At 44.4% G+C, this 18,706-nt stretch overlaps 1 protein-coding gene across 6 annotated transcripts; it reads right to left on the reverse strand.

The window, feature by feature from the left end:
* Window positions 1–505: 505 nt before the first annotated feature.
* LOC105025438 (RNA-binding protein 6) lies at window positions 506–18,298 on the reverse strand. Of its 6 annotated transcripts, none has more exons than XM_029113792.2 (22): window positions 18,201–18,298; window positions 16,686–16,759; window positions 11,131–12,784; window positions 10,863–10,952; window positions 10,666–10,735; window positions 9,454–9,527; window positions 8,441–8,497; window positions 5,882–5,956; window positions 5,325–5,640; window positions 4,994–5,151; window positions 4,779–4,879; window positions 4,596–4,659; window positions 4,442–4,508; window positions 4,104–4,333; window positions 3,887–4,007; window positions 3,679–3,776; window positions 3,214–3,582; window positions 2,966–3,121; window positions 2,795–2,857; window positions 2,163–2,471; window positions 1,855–1,989; window positions 506–1,620 (listed from the first exon to the last, which is right to left on the reverse strand). In XM_029113792.2, exons 2-22 carry the CDS (start codon window positions 16,730–16,732, stop codon window positions 1,528–1,530), a joined length of 4,347 nt encoding a protein of 1,448 aa, XP_028969625.2. In that variant the 5' UTR covers window positions 16,733–16,759; window positions 18,201–18,298; the 3' UTR covers window positions 506–1,527. The 6 variants fall into 6 exon arrangements, with proteins under 6 accessions (XP_028969625.2, XP_028969623.2, XP_028969622.2 ...); XM_029113790.2 differs by having other exon boundaries at window positions 4,596–4,665; XM_029113789.2 differs by having other exon boundaries at window positions 4,596–4,689.
* Window positions 18,299–18,706: the final 408 nt, after the last annotated feature.

Consider the following 18,706-nt stretch of genomic DNA (forward strand, 5'->3'; position numbering starts at 1 on the left):
AGTGCACATATTTTTTGCCCTTTGGGCTCCTGGAAACTTCCAAAGCTTTAGCAGTTTTTCCTACAACCTTCTTCAGATACATTTCCTCAGCATAATTCTATTCTGAAGTCCCCCAAACTTCATGGCTTGGTTTTTGCCCGGACATGCACTGTGAAGTGTGGGACCTTGTATACAGATTTGTGCCTAATTAAAATGTCAATTTTATTGAATTTGCCACAGGTGGACTCCAATTAAAATCTGGGGGCAAAAAAGATGATCAAAGGGCACGATGCATTTGAGTTAAATTCAATGTCATGGCAAACAGTCTGAATAGTTATGTCCATGAGACAGGTGTTCTTCGGTAAATTGACATGAATGGCATATACAGAGTCTTTGGTGAGCATGCTTTACCTATATTTAGTGCATTTACCCTAAAAATGTTGACAATGGTTGAGTTTGGACAATGTCACTGACAACATCACCAAGAACACTTGGACGCATGTTTCAAATCAGTAAGACCCAGTAATCAAGTTCATTTATATTTTTACTTAAAAAAAAAAAGTGTACACAGAGTATAAACCAAAGGAGAAAATTAATAAGTCCAAGTAGAAACAAACGAGAGTTAAAACACGTGTGTAGCTGGCGGGTAGCTTACAACAAAGATTCCACTATGACCGGCGTGGCTGCTGAGTAGTGGCACAACAGTCCTACACATCAGCCACACAGACAACACCTACGTCCCTACAAGGGCTGATAAGGAACCAGTCAAAGCCAGCTTCATGTGTTGGGGCGAGTCTGGAGAAGCCAAGCCCTAGTCCTCAGGTTCTGCCCCTTTCCCGCCATCAATAGTTCACATTTAGGCCAGGGTTCTACCACCCTGTTCCTAGAGAGCTTCCAGTCATGTTGGTTTTCGTCCTAAACCCAAAACCAGCAGACAAATTTTATCATTTCAAGAATTGATCATTTTAAATGTGATACATTTAAGTAAAACTGAGGTTGGAATAAGAAAAATAAAATGATACAGGAGAGTAGCTTTCCAAGAACAATGTTGGAAAGCCCCGATTCAGTCTATCATATAATGGCTAGGGAAGTTAAGGTGTATGTGGTGGTGGTGGTGGTGGGGGGGGGCATCAAGCATAGAGAACACCACAGGAAAGTGAAAGCCCTAGCAGTCTCTGTATAGCTCCACTGTGTCAACAGCTGAGCTGAGAGGGCGGGGCTACAGCCTGATTTCTTTGGAGGCGAGTCGAAGTCGTGGTAAAGACAACAGGCCCCCAAGACACAGTAAAAATAGTCCAAAAAATCCACTGGGGTCAGGTACACAGAGGTAAAAGGGTGACACCACCCACCGGCTGAAGAACATTGGGATCAGGGTGGACACATGGCATGCTGCTTTGAATCCATTTTGAAAAGGGATACACTATCAGGCCTTGCCACCACCAGTAAACACCCCGAAAGACTGTTGAAGAACACGTTCAGCACAGACTGCAGAGAGGTGCAACCAAACGATTAACGGCTTGAACGCAGCACCCGGTGTTAACAAAGGGGTCATTCCAGCTCTTTGAAGCGTGCGAACATAGCCTTGCGCACAGCTTGTTTGTAGGTGGCATGGTTCCAAACAACAGGCTCCTTCTTCTTCTTCTGTGGGAGGAGAGATAAGACAACACTAAGGTTCAAATCACCAAAAAACCCAGCAGGGGCACAACAAACAGGAAAAATAATCTCTTGTACAGCAGACCTTCACCACCCAGTTCATAAGGAACTTCCCACCAGTAGGTTTTCGCTCTAACCGGAGCTTCAAGTAACTGACCAGCCAAAACCTACTGGATGGTGGTTCTCCAGGAAAAGCATCAGAGAACCATGTCCCAGACGTACCTCTGTGGGTTCAGAGCCTAGACCAGGTCTCTCGCTGCCTTTGTGCGTGTCTCTGGACCCACTGGCCCAGCTGTTCTGGTGCTGGTGTTTTCTCCTCTTCTGTTCTGGGGAGCCCGTGGACTCTTTGGCACTCAGCTGGGGGTAAGAACCATAATTCCAACATCAATATGATTTGGAGCCAAACGGTGAGGTTAGAGTGAGACTGAGGAAACTTAAATGTATCCATTCCCAACCAGCACACAGCTTTAAGAAGCACCCATGTGTGCGAGTATGTCAAGTGTGAAAGGGGACAAGTAGTCTCCACTAACCTCTTTTTCCTGGTTCTCCAAAGCCTCCAGCTCCTTCTTTGACCTCTTGATCTTCATGTGGATCTCCATGTTTTGCTTGTGGAGGTCTGAAAGCTGTTGGTGGCGCATCAGAGCGTCCTTATTGGGGAACTGTCTCCGGCACAGCAGGCAGGCCATCTTCTTCCAGTCCGTCAGCTTGTCCTCCTTCTCCTGGGCCTGGCTCTTCGACGACGCCTGGGGAGACTCGTGCTGCGGCTGCACCTCCTCCTCCTCATCACTTCCGGTTGCGGCATAGTCCGACGCCAGCAGGCCCAGAGAGCCAATGGACTGCTGGAGATGGACAGGAGTTCAGGAGAAAGGTCATCGAGAAGACTGCAGGCATTACTCCATCGCACACCACTTAACCGACAATATTATCCAGAGTGACTAGGTCGAGCAACTGGGTTTAAGTGCCATTGTTGACATGCACAGCGATGGACTTTTCACCTTGTCAGCTCAAGGATTCTAGGAACCAATCTTTCTATTACGGCCACAACCGTCATCAGCCTTACTTCATTACGGGTTAGAATCAACAGCACGCTTCCATTCCGCACATTCACACCCCACAGAACATTGTTGGCATTTGGTACCTCCGATCGGACTACCAATCTCACCTTTGAACCTTTGCCATCTTTCTTTGGCGGAGCCATAGGCTTCTTGAAGAGGTCGTCCCCGCCCTGTAAAAGGTCAATCAGGAGAGTTACAGTTGAATCGAGTGAATCACAGCAAATACCAACCTGTCTAAACACGCATTTCTATGAATACTGTTGACAATCTCCACCCACCTTCCTCTCGAAGATGGCAAAGGCAGCGTCAGCCGCTTTGGAGGTCTTCCTGTCGTCCAGACCACCACCGGGGGTCTTCAGTACCGGGGAGGGGGCACGGACGCTGTCCTTCTGCCGGTTCTGGATCTTAGCCCATCGCTCCATATCCTTCATGATCTGAGACGGGTACGTGTGTGTTAGTCACCTGTGAAGTGGTGGGCGCGTCTGTTGGGCGCGTTTTCTATGTGGTAGTGCAGATTTCACGGTACCTTGAAAGCTGCTAGGCTTCGGGGTTTCTCTTCTTTTTCTCCCAGCTTGTCTTTCTTGTCCAGGCTGCGGGGAGCAGTGTCCTCCTCGTCTCTCCTCTCGGGATACGTGTCGGGGCCAGGGTTCAGGCCCGGGCTAGGGTTGGGGACCTGAGGCGACTCAAAATGAGACGTCGGCTCGGGTTTCTTTAAGTCCAGCGGGGCGTCTGCCGCCGGGTTGGCCAGGATGGCCTGGACATCGGGTGCCATGGCAACAGTGGACTGGGCAGCGGGGGGCTGTGTGTCAGTTGAATGTCCCCCGGGAACAGGGATGTACGTCTTTGACACACTGTCCCAGTACAAGTACTCCTGGGTCTGGGCGTTGTAGAAATACTGCACACACAGACATTGGACATGAATACATCATCTCTCCAGACCACGGTGAGGATTGAGAGCAGGACCTCAGACAGGTGTGCATGCGTTTGTTACCCTGGAGGCGGGGTCATAGTAAAGGGTGGTCTGAGGGTCGTAGTAGAAACCAGAGGTCGCATCATACAGGTAACTCGTCATGTCCGGGGTTTCAGTAGCTACAACACAAGATTGTGTTACAAGTGTAGGACAAAATGAGTGACAAAATTGCTGAATGTCCGCATACAACAACCCCTTCAACCCCCGGGGGGGGGCACCGATGCCTTACCGTAGCTGTAACCGTCAGTGTCGGGGTCCCCAGTTGCTGCCAGGGAAGCTACAGAGGAGCCCTGGGGGTCCAGAGCCTGCTGGTAGGGGTCGACGGGGGGAGGCTCACCATAGCTGCCTCCCTGGGGAGTGGGAGAGTAGGTTGAGATGAGCAATTCACACAAACACATCCTCCGTTACTGTGGTGTTACTTGGTTTATAGTCTAACAGCCTCTTACCTGAGCCATGCCTGAGTTCAAGTGAGAAGCCGATGAGTGGGAGTCTGTGCTCATAGGTCCGCCCAGCGACCCTGCCATAGGTCCGCCCAGCGACCCTGCCATAGGTCCGCCCAGCGACCCTGCCATAGGTCCGCCCAGCGACCCTGCCATAGGTCCGCCCAGCGACCCTGCCATAGGTCCGCCCAGCGACCCTGCCATAGGTCCGCCCATCAATCCACCCATATGATCACCTAGGTAGAAATAATCAATGTTTATTCCTTACTTGTTTCGCCAAAAAAAGCGAGTGGTTTGTTAATACATATATTGAGGGAGGGGTGGCATAAATAACACTGTCTCACCTTGCATGTTAGGAGGGGGGCCTCCTGGCGGCTGGTGATGAGTTTGGGATGAATAGTACTGCTGTTGCTAAGAGTATGTGACAAAGAAATGTATTAGTTTTCTAACCAACACACTTCCTTTCACTCAAAGAAAAGACCCAAACACCACACTAACCTCCATAATGCTGGCGTCGGGTGGGTACCCAAGGAGAGAGGTGCCGGATTTATCAAACTCTCGTCTGTAGCTAGCAGGAGAAAAGACGCCACCGCTAGTAAAAAAAAAGAAGCCCCACTGTTCTTACGCTGAAAAGCGTGGTTACGTGAAATAACATGTAAGCTCGATGTACGCATCACTCACTTTTGATTCTTTAAGGGCTTGGCCACCTCAGCATAAACCCGGACCCCCTCAATAGAAAGAGGCCTGGGCTTGGTCAAGAGCTCCACTAGACGGGTCACTTGCTAAAATGGATAAAAGGACCACAGTTACATCCAATAAGCATGTCAAACCCTTTAGACACGAAGCTCAAATCCATATTTCAGGTGGAAATGGTATCGATGGCTGATGTGTGATACCTCATGGGAGTCCATGTCCACGAAGCAGAAGCATTTAGCGCCCGGGGGTTTGCCTCGAACCAGTCGGACATTCCTCTCATCCAGGTAGGCGAATGGGTCCAAGGCTTTTAGGATGGTCTCCACTGTAGTGGTGGGTTTCACATTCTTAATGATCATGGCTGGGTGGAAACAGGAAGAAAAAAAAGATAACTGACCGTCGACCCGCTAGGGGATAGAAACACTAAATGTTTTACGGTAAAAACCACCACCGACTCCTAACTAGGTCAGCCTTTGAGACAATTATTCTAAGCTCCCCATTTTGCCATCTCAGTATGGCCCCCAGGTGACTCACTCTTGCTCTCCTTAAAGATGGGGTCCATGTGATGGGGGCCAGGGCCTTGGCCGAGACGAGGGGGGTTGCGGCCGGCCCAGGACTCCGCCTGTTGCTCAGCCTCCTGCTGCCGGAGCTGCTGGTCAACCTGCTGCTGCCAGGCCTCGGGGGTGAGGTCGGAGCTGCGCTGCCACGAGCCTGGCTGGGACAGCGGGTCCACGGACGCCTTGGTCTGGGAGTCATCCTGGTCTTCACCCTTGGCTTTGTTGACAAGGAGCTGGCCGGGGCTTGGCAGCTGGGGTTCCTGGGCCGGAGTGTCAGCCTTGGGACCGGATTCCTGAGGGAGCAAGAAAAGGTACGTTGGTTATTTAGTGCTGGCCGTCTCAAACTACTGCTTAACACAGGAATATAGGCAAAATTTGATCTACCATGCATATATACACACTTTGGGGTGAACACCAAGAATAAAGCGCCTACTTTATGAGCATTCAGAATCATAAAAAAGCCTATTTGCCAAGATAAATTGCAATGATGAATTCCCTTTACAATATGATCTTCATGCGGAATACAACATTCACCTGAGCCTCCTTGCCACTTCTGTCCAGCTGGACGTATCTCATCAGTGCCGTTTTAGTGCCAACCTTCAGGGACCCCTGAAAAACATAAAGAGAGTGAGCTGCATCCAAACGGAGGGAATCGGCTTCCTTCCCAACCAAGTGACTCCCACCTCTAAATGTTTGAAGGGGATAACAGACTCCCAACATGCACTGTGGCAGGTTTAATCCTCCTCAGTGGTAAGTGGAACGGGATGTCCATTACAGTTCTGACAGGAATTCGGAAGATTGACCAACATCTTCCATGGCAGTTCCTCCATGCAACTACGTTACTGTTGACCAGGATGTGAACTTTAACATGTCTACATAAGGTACTGCCAAGAGTACATTATTTCCTTAACAGCTATATTCTTTTTCAGTATAGGACTCCAAGGTGTACACGTAAAATGTACTTCAGAAATGTGAACATGTTGGCAGCGCACGGAGAAAGAATTTTATACAGTTTTGCCTAAAGTCAAGACTGAGGTTACTGTACGATCAGACATGCAAGCTGAAGACACCCAGACTCAGAATCTCAGGTTTAACTAATGAAAGTACAATGGAGATTGGCATCCATCTACAGAAACCAGATCCATATTCAGTAGTGTTAACAGGGGTCGAGTGAAAAACCCAGGATCCAAGACGGTCACACTTTGAACTCTCTGTTATAGATGGTAAAGATATATCTGACTGCATGAAATCATTTAGAAAGAAAAACAAAATGTATTTCATAAAAAAGTGATTATTCATTTACACAAAATCAACCACGGTATGAAACCACTCTACCAAACAGCTACCCAATTGGCCCATTCACATAGAAGACGGATCAAAGGAACATGAAACAGCTGTCAGTCGTTCTACATCTGTCTTGCCTTGACCAGAACTCGATATGGCTCTGGTCTGGATGATTTTCTATGGCTTAATATTGTAGTTAGGCAGAATTCCATCAATGTTTGTAACAGTTAAGGTCAACATATGTGGGAGAATACTTATTACATCATTATCTACATAGATATTATTGGCATGCACCCCTAACATTTACCTGTGCTACTGTGGCTAAAAACCAAACATTTCAAGACAATACTCCACATGAGGCTTTTTGAATGTGACCAAAGGAATGGCTTCACAACAAGTGAACCAAGAACACTGCTACATAGAAAAGATTACTGTTCCATGAAAAGATGTCAAACAGATTTGAAGTCCCCTTTTCCAGGCAAGAGTGGATGTGGACACATTCAAGTATAATACTAGTTATAGTTTTGGCACGGTTCAACGCATAGAGAAAGATGAAGGGAACATTGTCCACTTCTGAAGAACAAGAAATGAGCAAAACCAAGAAGCAAAAAAGATTGAGTTCACGCCAAAGACACCAGAGTACCTTGTGGAGGGTGAAAGGCGGCAAGCTATTGCCAAGAAGGAATAAGTCACAATAAGGCTAAATTTTTGCAGCCAACTGTGAAGCACAACCAAATCAACTTTCAACTGTTGCCACCAAAGGACTAATAAAAGGACAGTTGCTTTCACGAGAAATGAAAAGCAACTGTTCATATCAAAGTTCTGTGCAAAGATGTAAGACAAAAACCATCCTAACTTGGATTTGAATGCTAGCTCAGAAATGGTTGCCTTACTCGTGTAAGCACAACTCATTTCCAAAGCACAGCTTTGTGCTATACTAGGTAACTTTTACTGCAGATAATATCCAAAACCAATAGCAGCTATTCGTAGCCAAATAAAGAAACAATGCGAAAAATATATATGAAGGACCTGACATTGCCATTGAACAATGAAAAACCAAGAGGCCGCTGTAAAAACTGAAGACATTGCTGGACTGTGAGTCAAGAATGCAGGAACAAGACATCATGATAAAATGTATGGACTTAGACATGCAATATACCACCCAACTCCATGTATATAAACATTTTACCTAGACGTCTGAGACATTCTTCTGAGAGATTCGTATGTACGAACTGAGGCCACGTATACACTCACCTAAAGGATTATTAGGAACACCTGTTCAATTTCTCATTAATGCAATTATCTAATCAACCAATCACATGGCAGTTGCTTCAATGCATTTAGGGCTGTGGTCCTGGTCAAGACAATCTCCTGAACTGCAAACTGAATGTCAGAATGGGAAAAAAAGGTGATTTAAGCAATTTTGAGCGTGGCATGGTTGTTGGTGCCAGACGGGCCGGTCTGAGTATTTCACAATCTGCTCAGTTACTGGGATTTTCACGCACAACCATTTCTAGGGTTTACAAAGAATGGTGTGAAAAGGGAAAAACATCCAGTATGCGGCAGTCCTGTGGGCGAAAATGCCTTGTCAGAGGTCAGAAGAGAATGGGCCGACTGATTCAAGCTGATAGAAGAGCAACTTTGACTGAAATAACCACTCGTTACAACCGAGGTATGCAGCAAAGCATTTGTGAAGCCACAACACGCACAACCTTGAGGCGGATGGGCTACAACAGCAGAAGACCCCACCGGGTACCACTCATCTCCACTACAAATAGGAAAAAGGGGCTACAATTTGCACGAGCTCACCAAAATTGGACAGTTGAAGACTGGAAGAATGTTGCCTGGTCTGATGAGTCTCGATATCTGTTGAGACATTCAGATGGTAGAGTCAGATTTGGCGTAAACAGAATGAGAACATGGATCCATCATGTCTTGTTACCACTGTGCAGGCTGGTGGTGCTGGTGTATTGGTGTGGGGGATGTTTTCTTGGCACACTTTAGGCCCCTTAGTGCCAATTGGGCATCGTTTAAATGCCACAGACTACCTGAGCATTGTTTCTGACCATGTCCATCCCTTTATGACCACCATGTACGCATCCTCTGAGGGCTACTTCCAGCAGGATAATGCACCATGTCACAAAGCTCGAATAATTTCAAATTGGTTTCTTGAACATGACAATGAGTTCACTGTACTGAAATGGCCCCCACAGTCACCAGATCTCAAACCAATAGAGCATCTTTGGGATGTGGTGGAACAGGAGCTTCGTGCCCTGGATGTGCATCCCACAAAGTCCATCAACTGCAAGATGCTATCCTATCAATATGGGCCAACATTTCAAAAGAATGCTTTCAGCACCTTGTTGAATCAATGCCACGTAGAATTAAGGCCGTTCTGAAGGCGAAAGGGGGTCAAACACAGTATTAGTATGGTGTTCCTAATAATCCTTTAGGTGAGTGTAAATCAGATGACTCAAATGCATTCCGATTCAAGCTCATACATTTAAAACAAATCTGGATAATGCTGTTGGAAGCAGTTTCTCTTTTCATTTCAAGGCATCACCAGATGCACACCTCCTCGACCTCATTATTAAACTATCTTTGTGCAAAGTTGAATTATTGCCATTTTATTCTCAGTCTTTTATGGCAACTTAGACAATTCACACTCCTACACGTAGGGAGTTTACTCCCACAAATTATCCCAAATAACCAACCCTGCCCCTCCCCCATTCCCACCCCATTCTAAACTCCCCCTCCCCAACAGCCCAAGCCTTCTTCCAGCCCGAAGGCACAGCCGACGTAGAGAGACGAGGATGGGCCACCTGGTTGGATTCCATGAAGTGGACTGCATCCTCGAGGTTTAAAAACTCCACATAGGCCGTATCGTAGCTGTAACCTGGGGACAGCATTTGAAATACAGATGGATTTGAGTTAGTTAATGCCAGTAAGGACAGCAGTTCATGTGCACATCACGAAAGGAGATCACATTCAGTATTTTTGTGGTGGTGAATTTCGATGAATACATTGGCGAACAGCGAACGTTGTTCTAATTCTTCGACTGTTGACGTGTGCCAATGTCTCTGTTAACACTAACACAGCACCTTTGCTGCACAGCATGCATTTACTCATTAACCTTGCATCTTTGAGTTGACAATGGTGTCCTTAAAACCAGTAAAAACATTTCCTCCAAATCCAACTATAGACAGACTGATGGTAATCATCCTCCCAAGTATGCCAACTACAACGTAAAAGTTCTGAAAGCATAGCGTAAGGAATGACCTACACGCTACAAACGCAAACGCTTAAATGTATGAAATAAACTAATGTACATCTATATATATATATATACACACACACATACTAGGCTATGTCATGGGTGGGTTTTCTTGTTGCCAAATTGGTATTTTGGCATCTGAGGGAACCAAAATCATTGCACAGGCACAACCCTTTTCTAAAGAACACAGTCTAAACTAATGCTGTCCAATGCACTGCTATACATTCTTTGGCACATATATGAATAAAAACATTGGAGTAGGTGGCTGATGAAATCCTACAAACAAATCATTGGGAAAAAATTTCAGTCTAAGCTGAAATGAGAAAAGCAACACACCAAGAACCTGGAGACTTAGCAAAGCACCTAGACTGGTCTTGTAATACAGGCTTGCTGCCTATATTCATTTTTTAAATAAATGGGTTTCAATAAAATAGCAAATTAAGTATGAGAAAAATGTGAACAACATAAATGTCTGTCAGAAGAACTTTTGTGACTCATAGCCCCTGTCAACGACTGCTGCGTTGACGAAGAAAGAAAAAAAAAAGACGTCCTACATCATCAGGAATGAACACAACTAACGGCTAAACACTTAAAAACGCAGCGGTTGAACTCATAAGCGATTGCGTGAAGATTGAGAGCATCGTAAGCAAAAGAGACACTTTGAAAAGAATGAGCGTATGGTTCGTATAGCGAAACAATTAGCAGAATATTCGAGGTATTGTTCGAATAGAGTGTGTCCACACGGGGACTTTTGTCTCACCTGGCACAACGTTCTTTATTTTCATGCCCTGCATGGGGACGCCTTCACGGACCGCAAAGGCACCAAGGATCTGCAAGGGTTAAATATTTGAACTAAACAAAAAATAGGCCCATGCGCCCGTAACTAAACCTACATAATCTAACAACATTTTTTGTATTAAGAAAGGTCAAAAGCAAAATGACTGTTAGAATTGTTACCTGCTCCATTGTGGCGGTCTTAGGAATTCCAGTGATGCAAATAGTATTAGTAATCTTGTCCTTCACAGACGCACTCCTGTAATCCTGATCCTTTGGTTGACAGTTTCAATTGGGAAAAAACAAAAACAAATGATTAAAACAATTGGGGGGAATCATGAATGACAAAATCAACCACTTGACCATTTTTACTTGACTTTCTGCTGAATTTAATTTAGACGCATGAAAATCTTTTAGTTTCTTTGGGGTTTAATCTATCACTTTTACTAACCTGGGAACTTGAGTCAGTAAATTTAGGAGGCGTGATTGGTTTGGATTCCTTCACAACCTTTTCAGGTGCTGGGAGATCCTCATGTTTGTAGTCAAATGCTCTTCCTTGGCCTGTTCTGTAATCAATGTCCCTGTAGTCTTGGTCTTTGCCTTGAAAATCCGGTCCTGGAACAAGCTTACTCCGCTCTTCACCTTTTTCAAGCAATGCATCCTTCGGCCCTTTAAAACTTGAGTTATCATTCGGCCCTGGGCCCAATGGAGTTGATGGTGTCTTCTCCAACAGATACGGAGGTCTTTCCTTCTCTAGAAGGTATGGGGGTCTGTTACCTCGATTTGGAGTGTTTTGATTTTGCTTGGGATCCCTGTCGCCAGGCCAGCGCTTGACATCATTCTCTCTGTTTGGGGTGTTTGGCAGAAGCCCTGGACCTACAGGAGGAAAGGGAAGGTCCGGTGGTACTCTACGACCAAAGGATGGCATATCCATGGCAGGGAAATCTGTTGGGGGCTTTTTATCCCAGTTCTGGGAACCGGGAGTTTCTCTATCTGGGCGAGGAAAGCCAAAGGAAGGCCCATCCTTTTTACCAGGAAATTCAGGAACTGGTCGCTCTCTTTCTTTAAAGTTTGGTGGCTCACCAAGAAGACCTGCCTCTTTTGAAATTGCCGGAGGGAATCGTTGTCCCGGCATATCCCGGGAAAAACTATGAAGACCTCTGGTCACAGGAGACGGAAGCGTGTCCTCCTTAATTTTTCGGTTCTTCCACTCCTCAGCAAGTGACACCTCTTCCAGTTCTGGAAATTCCCTGTCCCTAAGGGTACCTTCTGGATCTGTACCCATACCCTTGCTTCGGTTTAGGCCACTGAGATCTGGAGGGCCTCCAGGTCTTCCCTTGACATCCATCGGTTTGCCATCATTGTCGCCAAATGTTACAGGAGACCTGTCTCTTCCCCTGAATTCTCCAGGGGGGCAAACCCGGTTTCTGAAGTCCATGTCGGACTCAAACCTTCCCCTTGGATTGAACGGCGCAGCCCCCCTCCTGTCAAAGTCCATCATCATCCCCCTGTCTCTGTCCATGTTAAACCCGTCAACGTCGTCCATGCCTGTCAGGGGCCTGTCCATGGGAGGGCCGTCTCTATTGCGCATTTCTCTAAACCCCCCGTTTCTACCCATAGGGTCCATGGGAAACCCGCCTCGTCTTCCATCCATGTTGGGATTGTTGAAGCCTGGCATGTCATTGCGAAACATCTCTCTCTCTCTCATGTCCATAAATCTGTCATTTGGTGGCATACCTCTGCCACCCATCTCTCTCCCTCTCATGTTGTGGCCCGGGCCCATGAAACCACCACCACGACCTCCGCGACCACCAGCTGCATTTAGTAGCTTGTCTCTGATGGCCATTTCATACTGTCTTCGGAGGGTGAAGTCAGGTTCCTCTCCGGGTCTCCCCAGGAAATCCCTGGGTGGTTCTCCTCTCCCTCGTATGTCGAGTGGTTCCATATCACGGCCTCTCATTGGGGGTGGACAGTCACCCCTCCTCATGTCCATAGGAGGCCCGCGATCCTGAGGACCCCTGGGACCCATGTTCATCCCGTCTCTGCCCCTGAAATCAGACATCGGGCCATTTCGGTCTCCAAACGGATCTCCACGATTGTCCCCGCTAAAACAAAGAAACAATAATACAAATCATGGTTAGATGAAGAATTATAATAATATAAAACAAGTTTTACAACAAAAAAAAAAATCAGCAATTACTTGAAATCAACAAAGCAATTAGCTATTATATAAACTCTTATATAAGGAAAATAAGGAAATCACAAAAAAAAAGGTCAAATGAGAAGACATGAAATTACGAGTGCATTGTTGTTGTTGACACTAAGATTATAGCATGGCAATAAACATTTATTATTATACATTGCATAGTTGAATACTAGTTTCTTATTAACCTGAATGGATGTTAGATCAGGAAATAATTGGAAACTGACATGTTATATTATTTTGGCTGTTTACCAAAGCATTCAGGTTACAGCGAAATAATGAATATGGGCTTAAAGTGAAGTCTCTCAGCTTTAATTTGAGGGTATTCACATCCAAATTGGAGGAAGGGTTTAGGAATTGCAGCTCTTTAATATGTAGCCTCTTTTGCAACGGACCAAAAGTAAATGAACAGGGGACTGAAAAGCTGTTTCATGGACAGATGTAGGCTATTCCTTCATTATTTCTTCAATTAAGCAGGTAAAAGGTCTGGAGTTGATACCAGGTGTGGAATTCGCATTCGGATGCTGTCGCTGTGAACCCACAACCAGGGGCAAAAATCTGATATTATGTTTGAAGGGGACAATTACATAAAATGTTCTCAAGAGCAATTATTGAGTGGGACACCAACAGTAGTGCTGTAATACTGTTTTAGTTTGCGCCATCGGTTTGCTTGCTACTGTAGCTCTGCAAATTCCGCTAGTGTGTGTGAACCCTACCAACATAAAACAAATGTACTGGATTAACCCCACATTAGTTACATGCATTGAGTGTCTTTCAGACAGCAGACATGAACACTGTCACCTTGCCAGCTAAGAAACACTACATAATTGCAGTGCAGTGTTTCTCCCATTTACGCGAATTCAAACAGCTGCAATAGCTGGTTGATGTTACTGCAGCTTGCTAGCAAACATCAGCTAACCGCTAGCTAACATAATGAGTGACCTGTCATTCAATGCAGAGAAAATGAAGGCTAGTGACAGTTAGAAATGTTTGTCATTGTATTGAGTGGTAGAAGTAAAGAAATGTCTAACATATCCTGTTAGAATTACGTATTGAAAGTCAACCACCAACAACTGTGGCAGATTCCCACACATGCACCGTACCTGCACGATGCATCACTGCTGAGGGGCAGTGGATCAAACCACTGAGGCAAAGGGTGGGGGTGTCACCATTTTTTAAAACTCAAACCCACTATTGAGTTTAAATAATAATTACAAGGGCTTTCATTGCATCTTATTACTATTATTGAAATTACAGTTATGTTAACATTGACATATTGGGGAGGGGGGGGGGGCAACAAATCATAGTTTTCCCAAGGATGGGGTCGGGTCTAGTCCCCCATGCCCCCCCGGGATGTCCACCTATGCCCACAAGGTCCCTCTTTTGCCACCAAAACAGCCCTGACCCGTCAAGGCATGGACTCTAGACCTCTGAAGGTGTGCTGTGGTATCTGGCACTAAGACGTTTGCAGCAGATCCTTTAAAGACCTGTAAGTTGCGAGGTGGGGCCTCCATGGATCAGACATTTGACCAGCACATCCCACAGATGCGAGATTGGATTGAGATCTGGGGAATTTGGAGGCCAAGTCAACACCATGAACTCGTTGTTGTGTTCCTCAAACCATTCCTGAACCATTTTTTTCCTTTGTGGCAGGGCGCATTATCCTACTGAAAGAGGCCAATGCCATCAGGGAATACTGTTACCATGAAAGGGTGCACATGGTCTGCAACAATGCTTAGGTAGGTGGTACATGTCAAAGTAACAACCACATGAATGACAGGACCCAAGGTTTCCCAGCAGAACATTGCCCAAAGCATCACACTACCTCCACCGGCCTGCTTTCTTCCCATAGTGCACTGTGGTGCCACGTGTTCTCCAGGTAAGTGACGCACGCACACACCCAGCCATCCACATGATGTAAAAGAAAACCAGATTCTTCAGACCAGGCCACCTTTTTCCAATACTCGACGGTCTAGTTCTGATACCTTTTCAGCAATTTCAGCAACAGTAGCTCATCTGTTGATTGGACCACACGGGCCAGCCTTCGCTCCCCACGTGAATCAATGAGCCTTGGCTCCCCATGACCATGTCGCTGGTTCACCGCTTTTCCTTCCTTGGACCACTTTTGATATGTGCTGACCACTGCAGACCGGAAACAACCCATAAGGACTGCAGTTTTGGAAATGCTCTGACCCAGGTGCCTAGCCATCACAATTTGGCCCTTGTCAAAGTTGCTCAGATCCTCAGGCTTGCCCATTTTTCCGGTTTCTAACACATCAACTTTGAAGACAGAATGGTCACTTGCTGCCTAACATATCCCACCCACTGACAGGTACCATGATAGAGATTATCAGTGTTATTTACTTCACCTGGCAGTGGTCATAACGTTATGGCTGATCGGTGTAGCGTCAGCTCAGAATCAGCCAAATTCAGTGAAGTTGATTGGACGGCGCTTCACTTTACAGATGGAAAATGACCCAAAACTTACAGTTAAAACAACCCAGGAGTTTAAGGCAAAGAAGTGGAATATTCACCTGATCACCTGATCTCAACCCGATCGAGCATGCATTTCACTTGCTGAAGACAGAACTTAGGGCAGAAAGGCCCACGAACAAACAACTGAAGACAGCTGCAGTAAAGGTCTGGAAAAGCATCACAAAAGGAAACCCAGCGTTTGGTGAAGTCCATGCTTTTCAGACTTCAGGTAGTTATTACTTGCAAAGGATTCTCGACAAAGTATTAAAAATGAACATTTTATGATTGTGTTAATTTGGCCAATTACATTTGAGCCCCTGAAAAAAGGGGACTGTGTTTGAAAGTGGTTGCAATTCCTAAATGTTTTATATGATATTTTTGTTCAATCCCTTTAATTAAAGCCAAAGGTCTGCACTTCAAATCCATCACTGATGTTTCATTTGTAAATCCATTGAAATGGTGTACAGAGCCATAATTATGAAAATGGTGTAAGTGTCCACATATTTCCAGACCTAACTGTATTTCCAAATAACACAGTATCTATATGGTATAATTTAATGGCTAGGGAGTTCATTGTTTGAGTCGCTTTATAAAAAAAGTTGTAATATTGTTATAACCTCTAGGAAGGATGGCGGTTCAGTCAGCTAAACTAGCACTTATGCCTGGGAAATTACTTCAGCTATCTAGTAAACTTGTTCGCTCCTTTGGTGAATGTTGTCACGTTTACAGTAGGCACACGCACCCCAGGATGTTAAACTTTAATGTTGGCAACTTGTAGGAACCTATAAATCTAACTCTGATTAACTTAAATCTAAGCAGCCGATACCGAGACAGACCAGAGGACCCAGCAAATGCCCCAAAAGAAAATTAAAGCCAATTAACTCCCTATAAAAGATGCACAGGTGAAAGAAGACCACGCTGAGCATGAGACATGCCAAACTACTGTGAAAATTCCTCCAGTCACCAAAGAACAGCTTCACCAAATACTCATTAACATTTACTAATGTTAAATTAGATTACCTGAGTTACCCAAGCGTGTTCAATTTAGTTTACTGTTCGCTCCAAAGAGAGATGGGCTATATTTAAAGGAATGAAAACCTAACAGCCCCTGGATATGTAATTAATCAATCCTTATGTCTGAAACCTAAACAACTTGTCTTGGCATGTCAAGTCACCATTTCTATTTACATCAGTCAGTACATGTTCCCCACTTAATTAGAAGACACCTGAGTATTCAGGAATACTGACACTTCTGTTCTCACAAATGTAATTTTAATAATTTGGACAGCATTCCAGCAAAAAATATTATCTTGCCATTGCCTGCTTACCGAAAGGGTGGACCCCCTTGTGGTCCTCTCCTGGGTCCGTCCCACATACTTCAGAGCTGCAATCAATAACTGATCTGTAGGTGTAAAATATGTAATATCAAATTTTGAACATTGGGTGCATTCGAAAGTAAGCTGAAAACAGACTACACACAAGAAGTCTTGAGGTTGAGGGAGGTGGATCCACGAGTCACGTCAGAAGCCCTGGTGGATTTATCATAGGCTGTGATCAACATAAAAAATAAAAATATAATACCTTAATCTCTGTTAATTGAAATAAACATTTTAATGATAAATTGGAGAGATGTCTCAAAATTCATAGGTGAACTGTACAAATCACAGTCACATGATACTCTGTTTTTGTTTGTTGGCCTATTAACAGCAACTTGAATGCATCCTATTGGCATTTACAAATTCAGAATGTCAATCCCCACACCCTGCTTCTTTAAGAATACAGCATAACCCCTGAAAATGTTTTAATAAACTCTCATTTAGGAAAAGTCCATCCTAAATCCGCTCTCCTTCCTGACCTGAAACCCAATTTGTGGTGATGTTAATAGCTAATGGAAGACAGTAAATCTGCCAGTCCCTCTGAAAGTGCTGGTTTTTAAATCAACGACAATCACGCCCAAACTTAACATGGGAAACATTGTTTAATCAATAGAGGGTACAAACTGTAATTGTTTTATCATTCACACATTCTAGCTACTCATGTGAACTTATAATGCTTACAGTAATAATTTTGAGAAAGGGAACGAGTACTAAATACGGCCTTATCCCCGATTACCTTTGACCCTTTAGAAAAGGAAGACAAAAACTGACAAGGCAAAAGGTACATTTGCTGGAGAAAACCCACTCTTTATCATCGACCACATTTATTAAGACAGCCGTGTACATTCAGAATCAACGTTGTGCAGACACCAATATTAATACGGTAGCCAACTACTTACAGTTTTAAACAGGTTAAATGTGACAATATTTTTAGGGCTGATAAGTAGTAGTGCTAACTGGTTAGCTACTATAGCTATATTTAGTTGAATCAACTATCTGGTTTATGTTTCAGAATCAATTTCTATACTCAATACAACAAGTACATTCGCTTGTGCTATGTACATTCACAATGGTGTCGAGTCCTCCACTGTCTGCGCAATACTTTGGCGGACTAACGTAACACAAATAATGAAAAATAAAATGACAAGTCAATTAATGACATACATCAAGACAAAAACGAATACATACGCTAAAATTAAGATAAAGCGTTGTTACTGAAACGAGGTAGCTACAGTAGTACCTTAAATTGCCAGATGACGACGTAGCTAGCTAGCCACTGTGGCTAACAGTCGTTAGATGCCTCCCCCGGCTTTGTTTTCAGACCATTACGAGACAATATTGAAGCAAGGACTCTTACCTTTTCAAAGTGTACGCTAGTTTATCATTTCATTTGCAGGCAGGGATTTACACAGGGGCACATAATCACATATAAACAATTTTAAAAGGATATATAATAGAGAGACTCACCTTGATTTTCGGTTAAGACCTATCAATCGGTTAATATGGAGACCGGACGTTGTAAAGATGCGCGATTTCCGGGGAGGACAACGTTTTGATGGGAATTGTAGTATCTGTGAAGTACAAATTCCATTTGGATTAACTGGATTAAGTATTATATTTCTAATAACAGTTTACCCTGGTTTTGGATCCCTAACTTAGTCTTTAATCGCTGTGGTGACCTTCAATTTTTGTTATCTTGTAATTTTAAGTGCAGCAAATTACCTATTAAACTCTCAAGTTTTCATAAACAAGCTCTAGATTCCTGGAAGATTGCTTTCAAACATAACTTCTCCCCCCACACTTGTATTATTTGGAATAATGAAAATGTACTGTTTGGTAACAAATCACTTTTTTTTAAAGAATGGGTGGATCAAAATATTATTTTTGTTTCTGATTTCTTTAGTGCTGAAGGAGACCTTCTTTCTTTTTCTGAATTTTTGTCCTTGAAAGGTGATTTTAATAAGGTGTCTAAA

This window comes from Esox lucius, chromosome 17 (assembly GCF_011004845.1).
Source record: "Esox lucius isolate fEsoLuc1 chromosome 17, fEsoLuc1.pri, whole genome shotgun sequence".
Classification (NCBI taxonomy): domain Eukaryota; kingdom Metazoa; phylum Chordata; class Actinopteri; order Esociformes; family Esocidae; genus Esox; species Esox lucius.

What these genes read in the sequence shown, in the direction of transcription:
- LOC105025438 (XM_029113789.2), bottom strand. Translation starts at nt 16,732, where the DNA reads ATGTGGGACGGACCCAGGAGAGGACCACAAGGGGGTCCACCCTTTCG. An exon ending in ACTTCATGGAATCCAACCAG is followed by an intron (nt 8,498 to 9,453) that starts GTGGCCCATCCT and finishes ATGTCTCAACAG; the next exon opens with ATATCGAGACTCATCAGACC. An exon ending in TCTTCAACTGTCCAATTTTG is followed by an intron (nt 5,957 to 8,440) that starts GTGAGCTCGTGC and finishes TATGTTTTTCAG; the next exon opens with GGGTCCCTGAAGGTTGGCAC.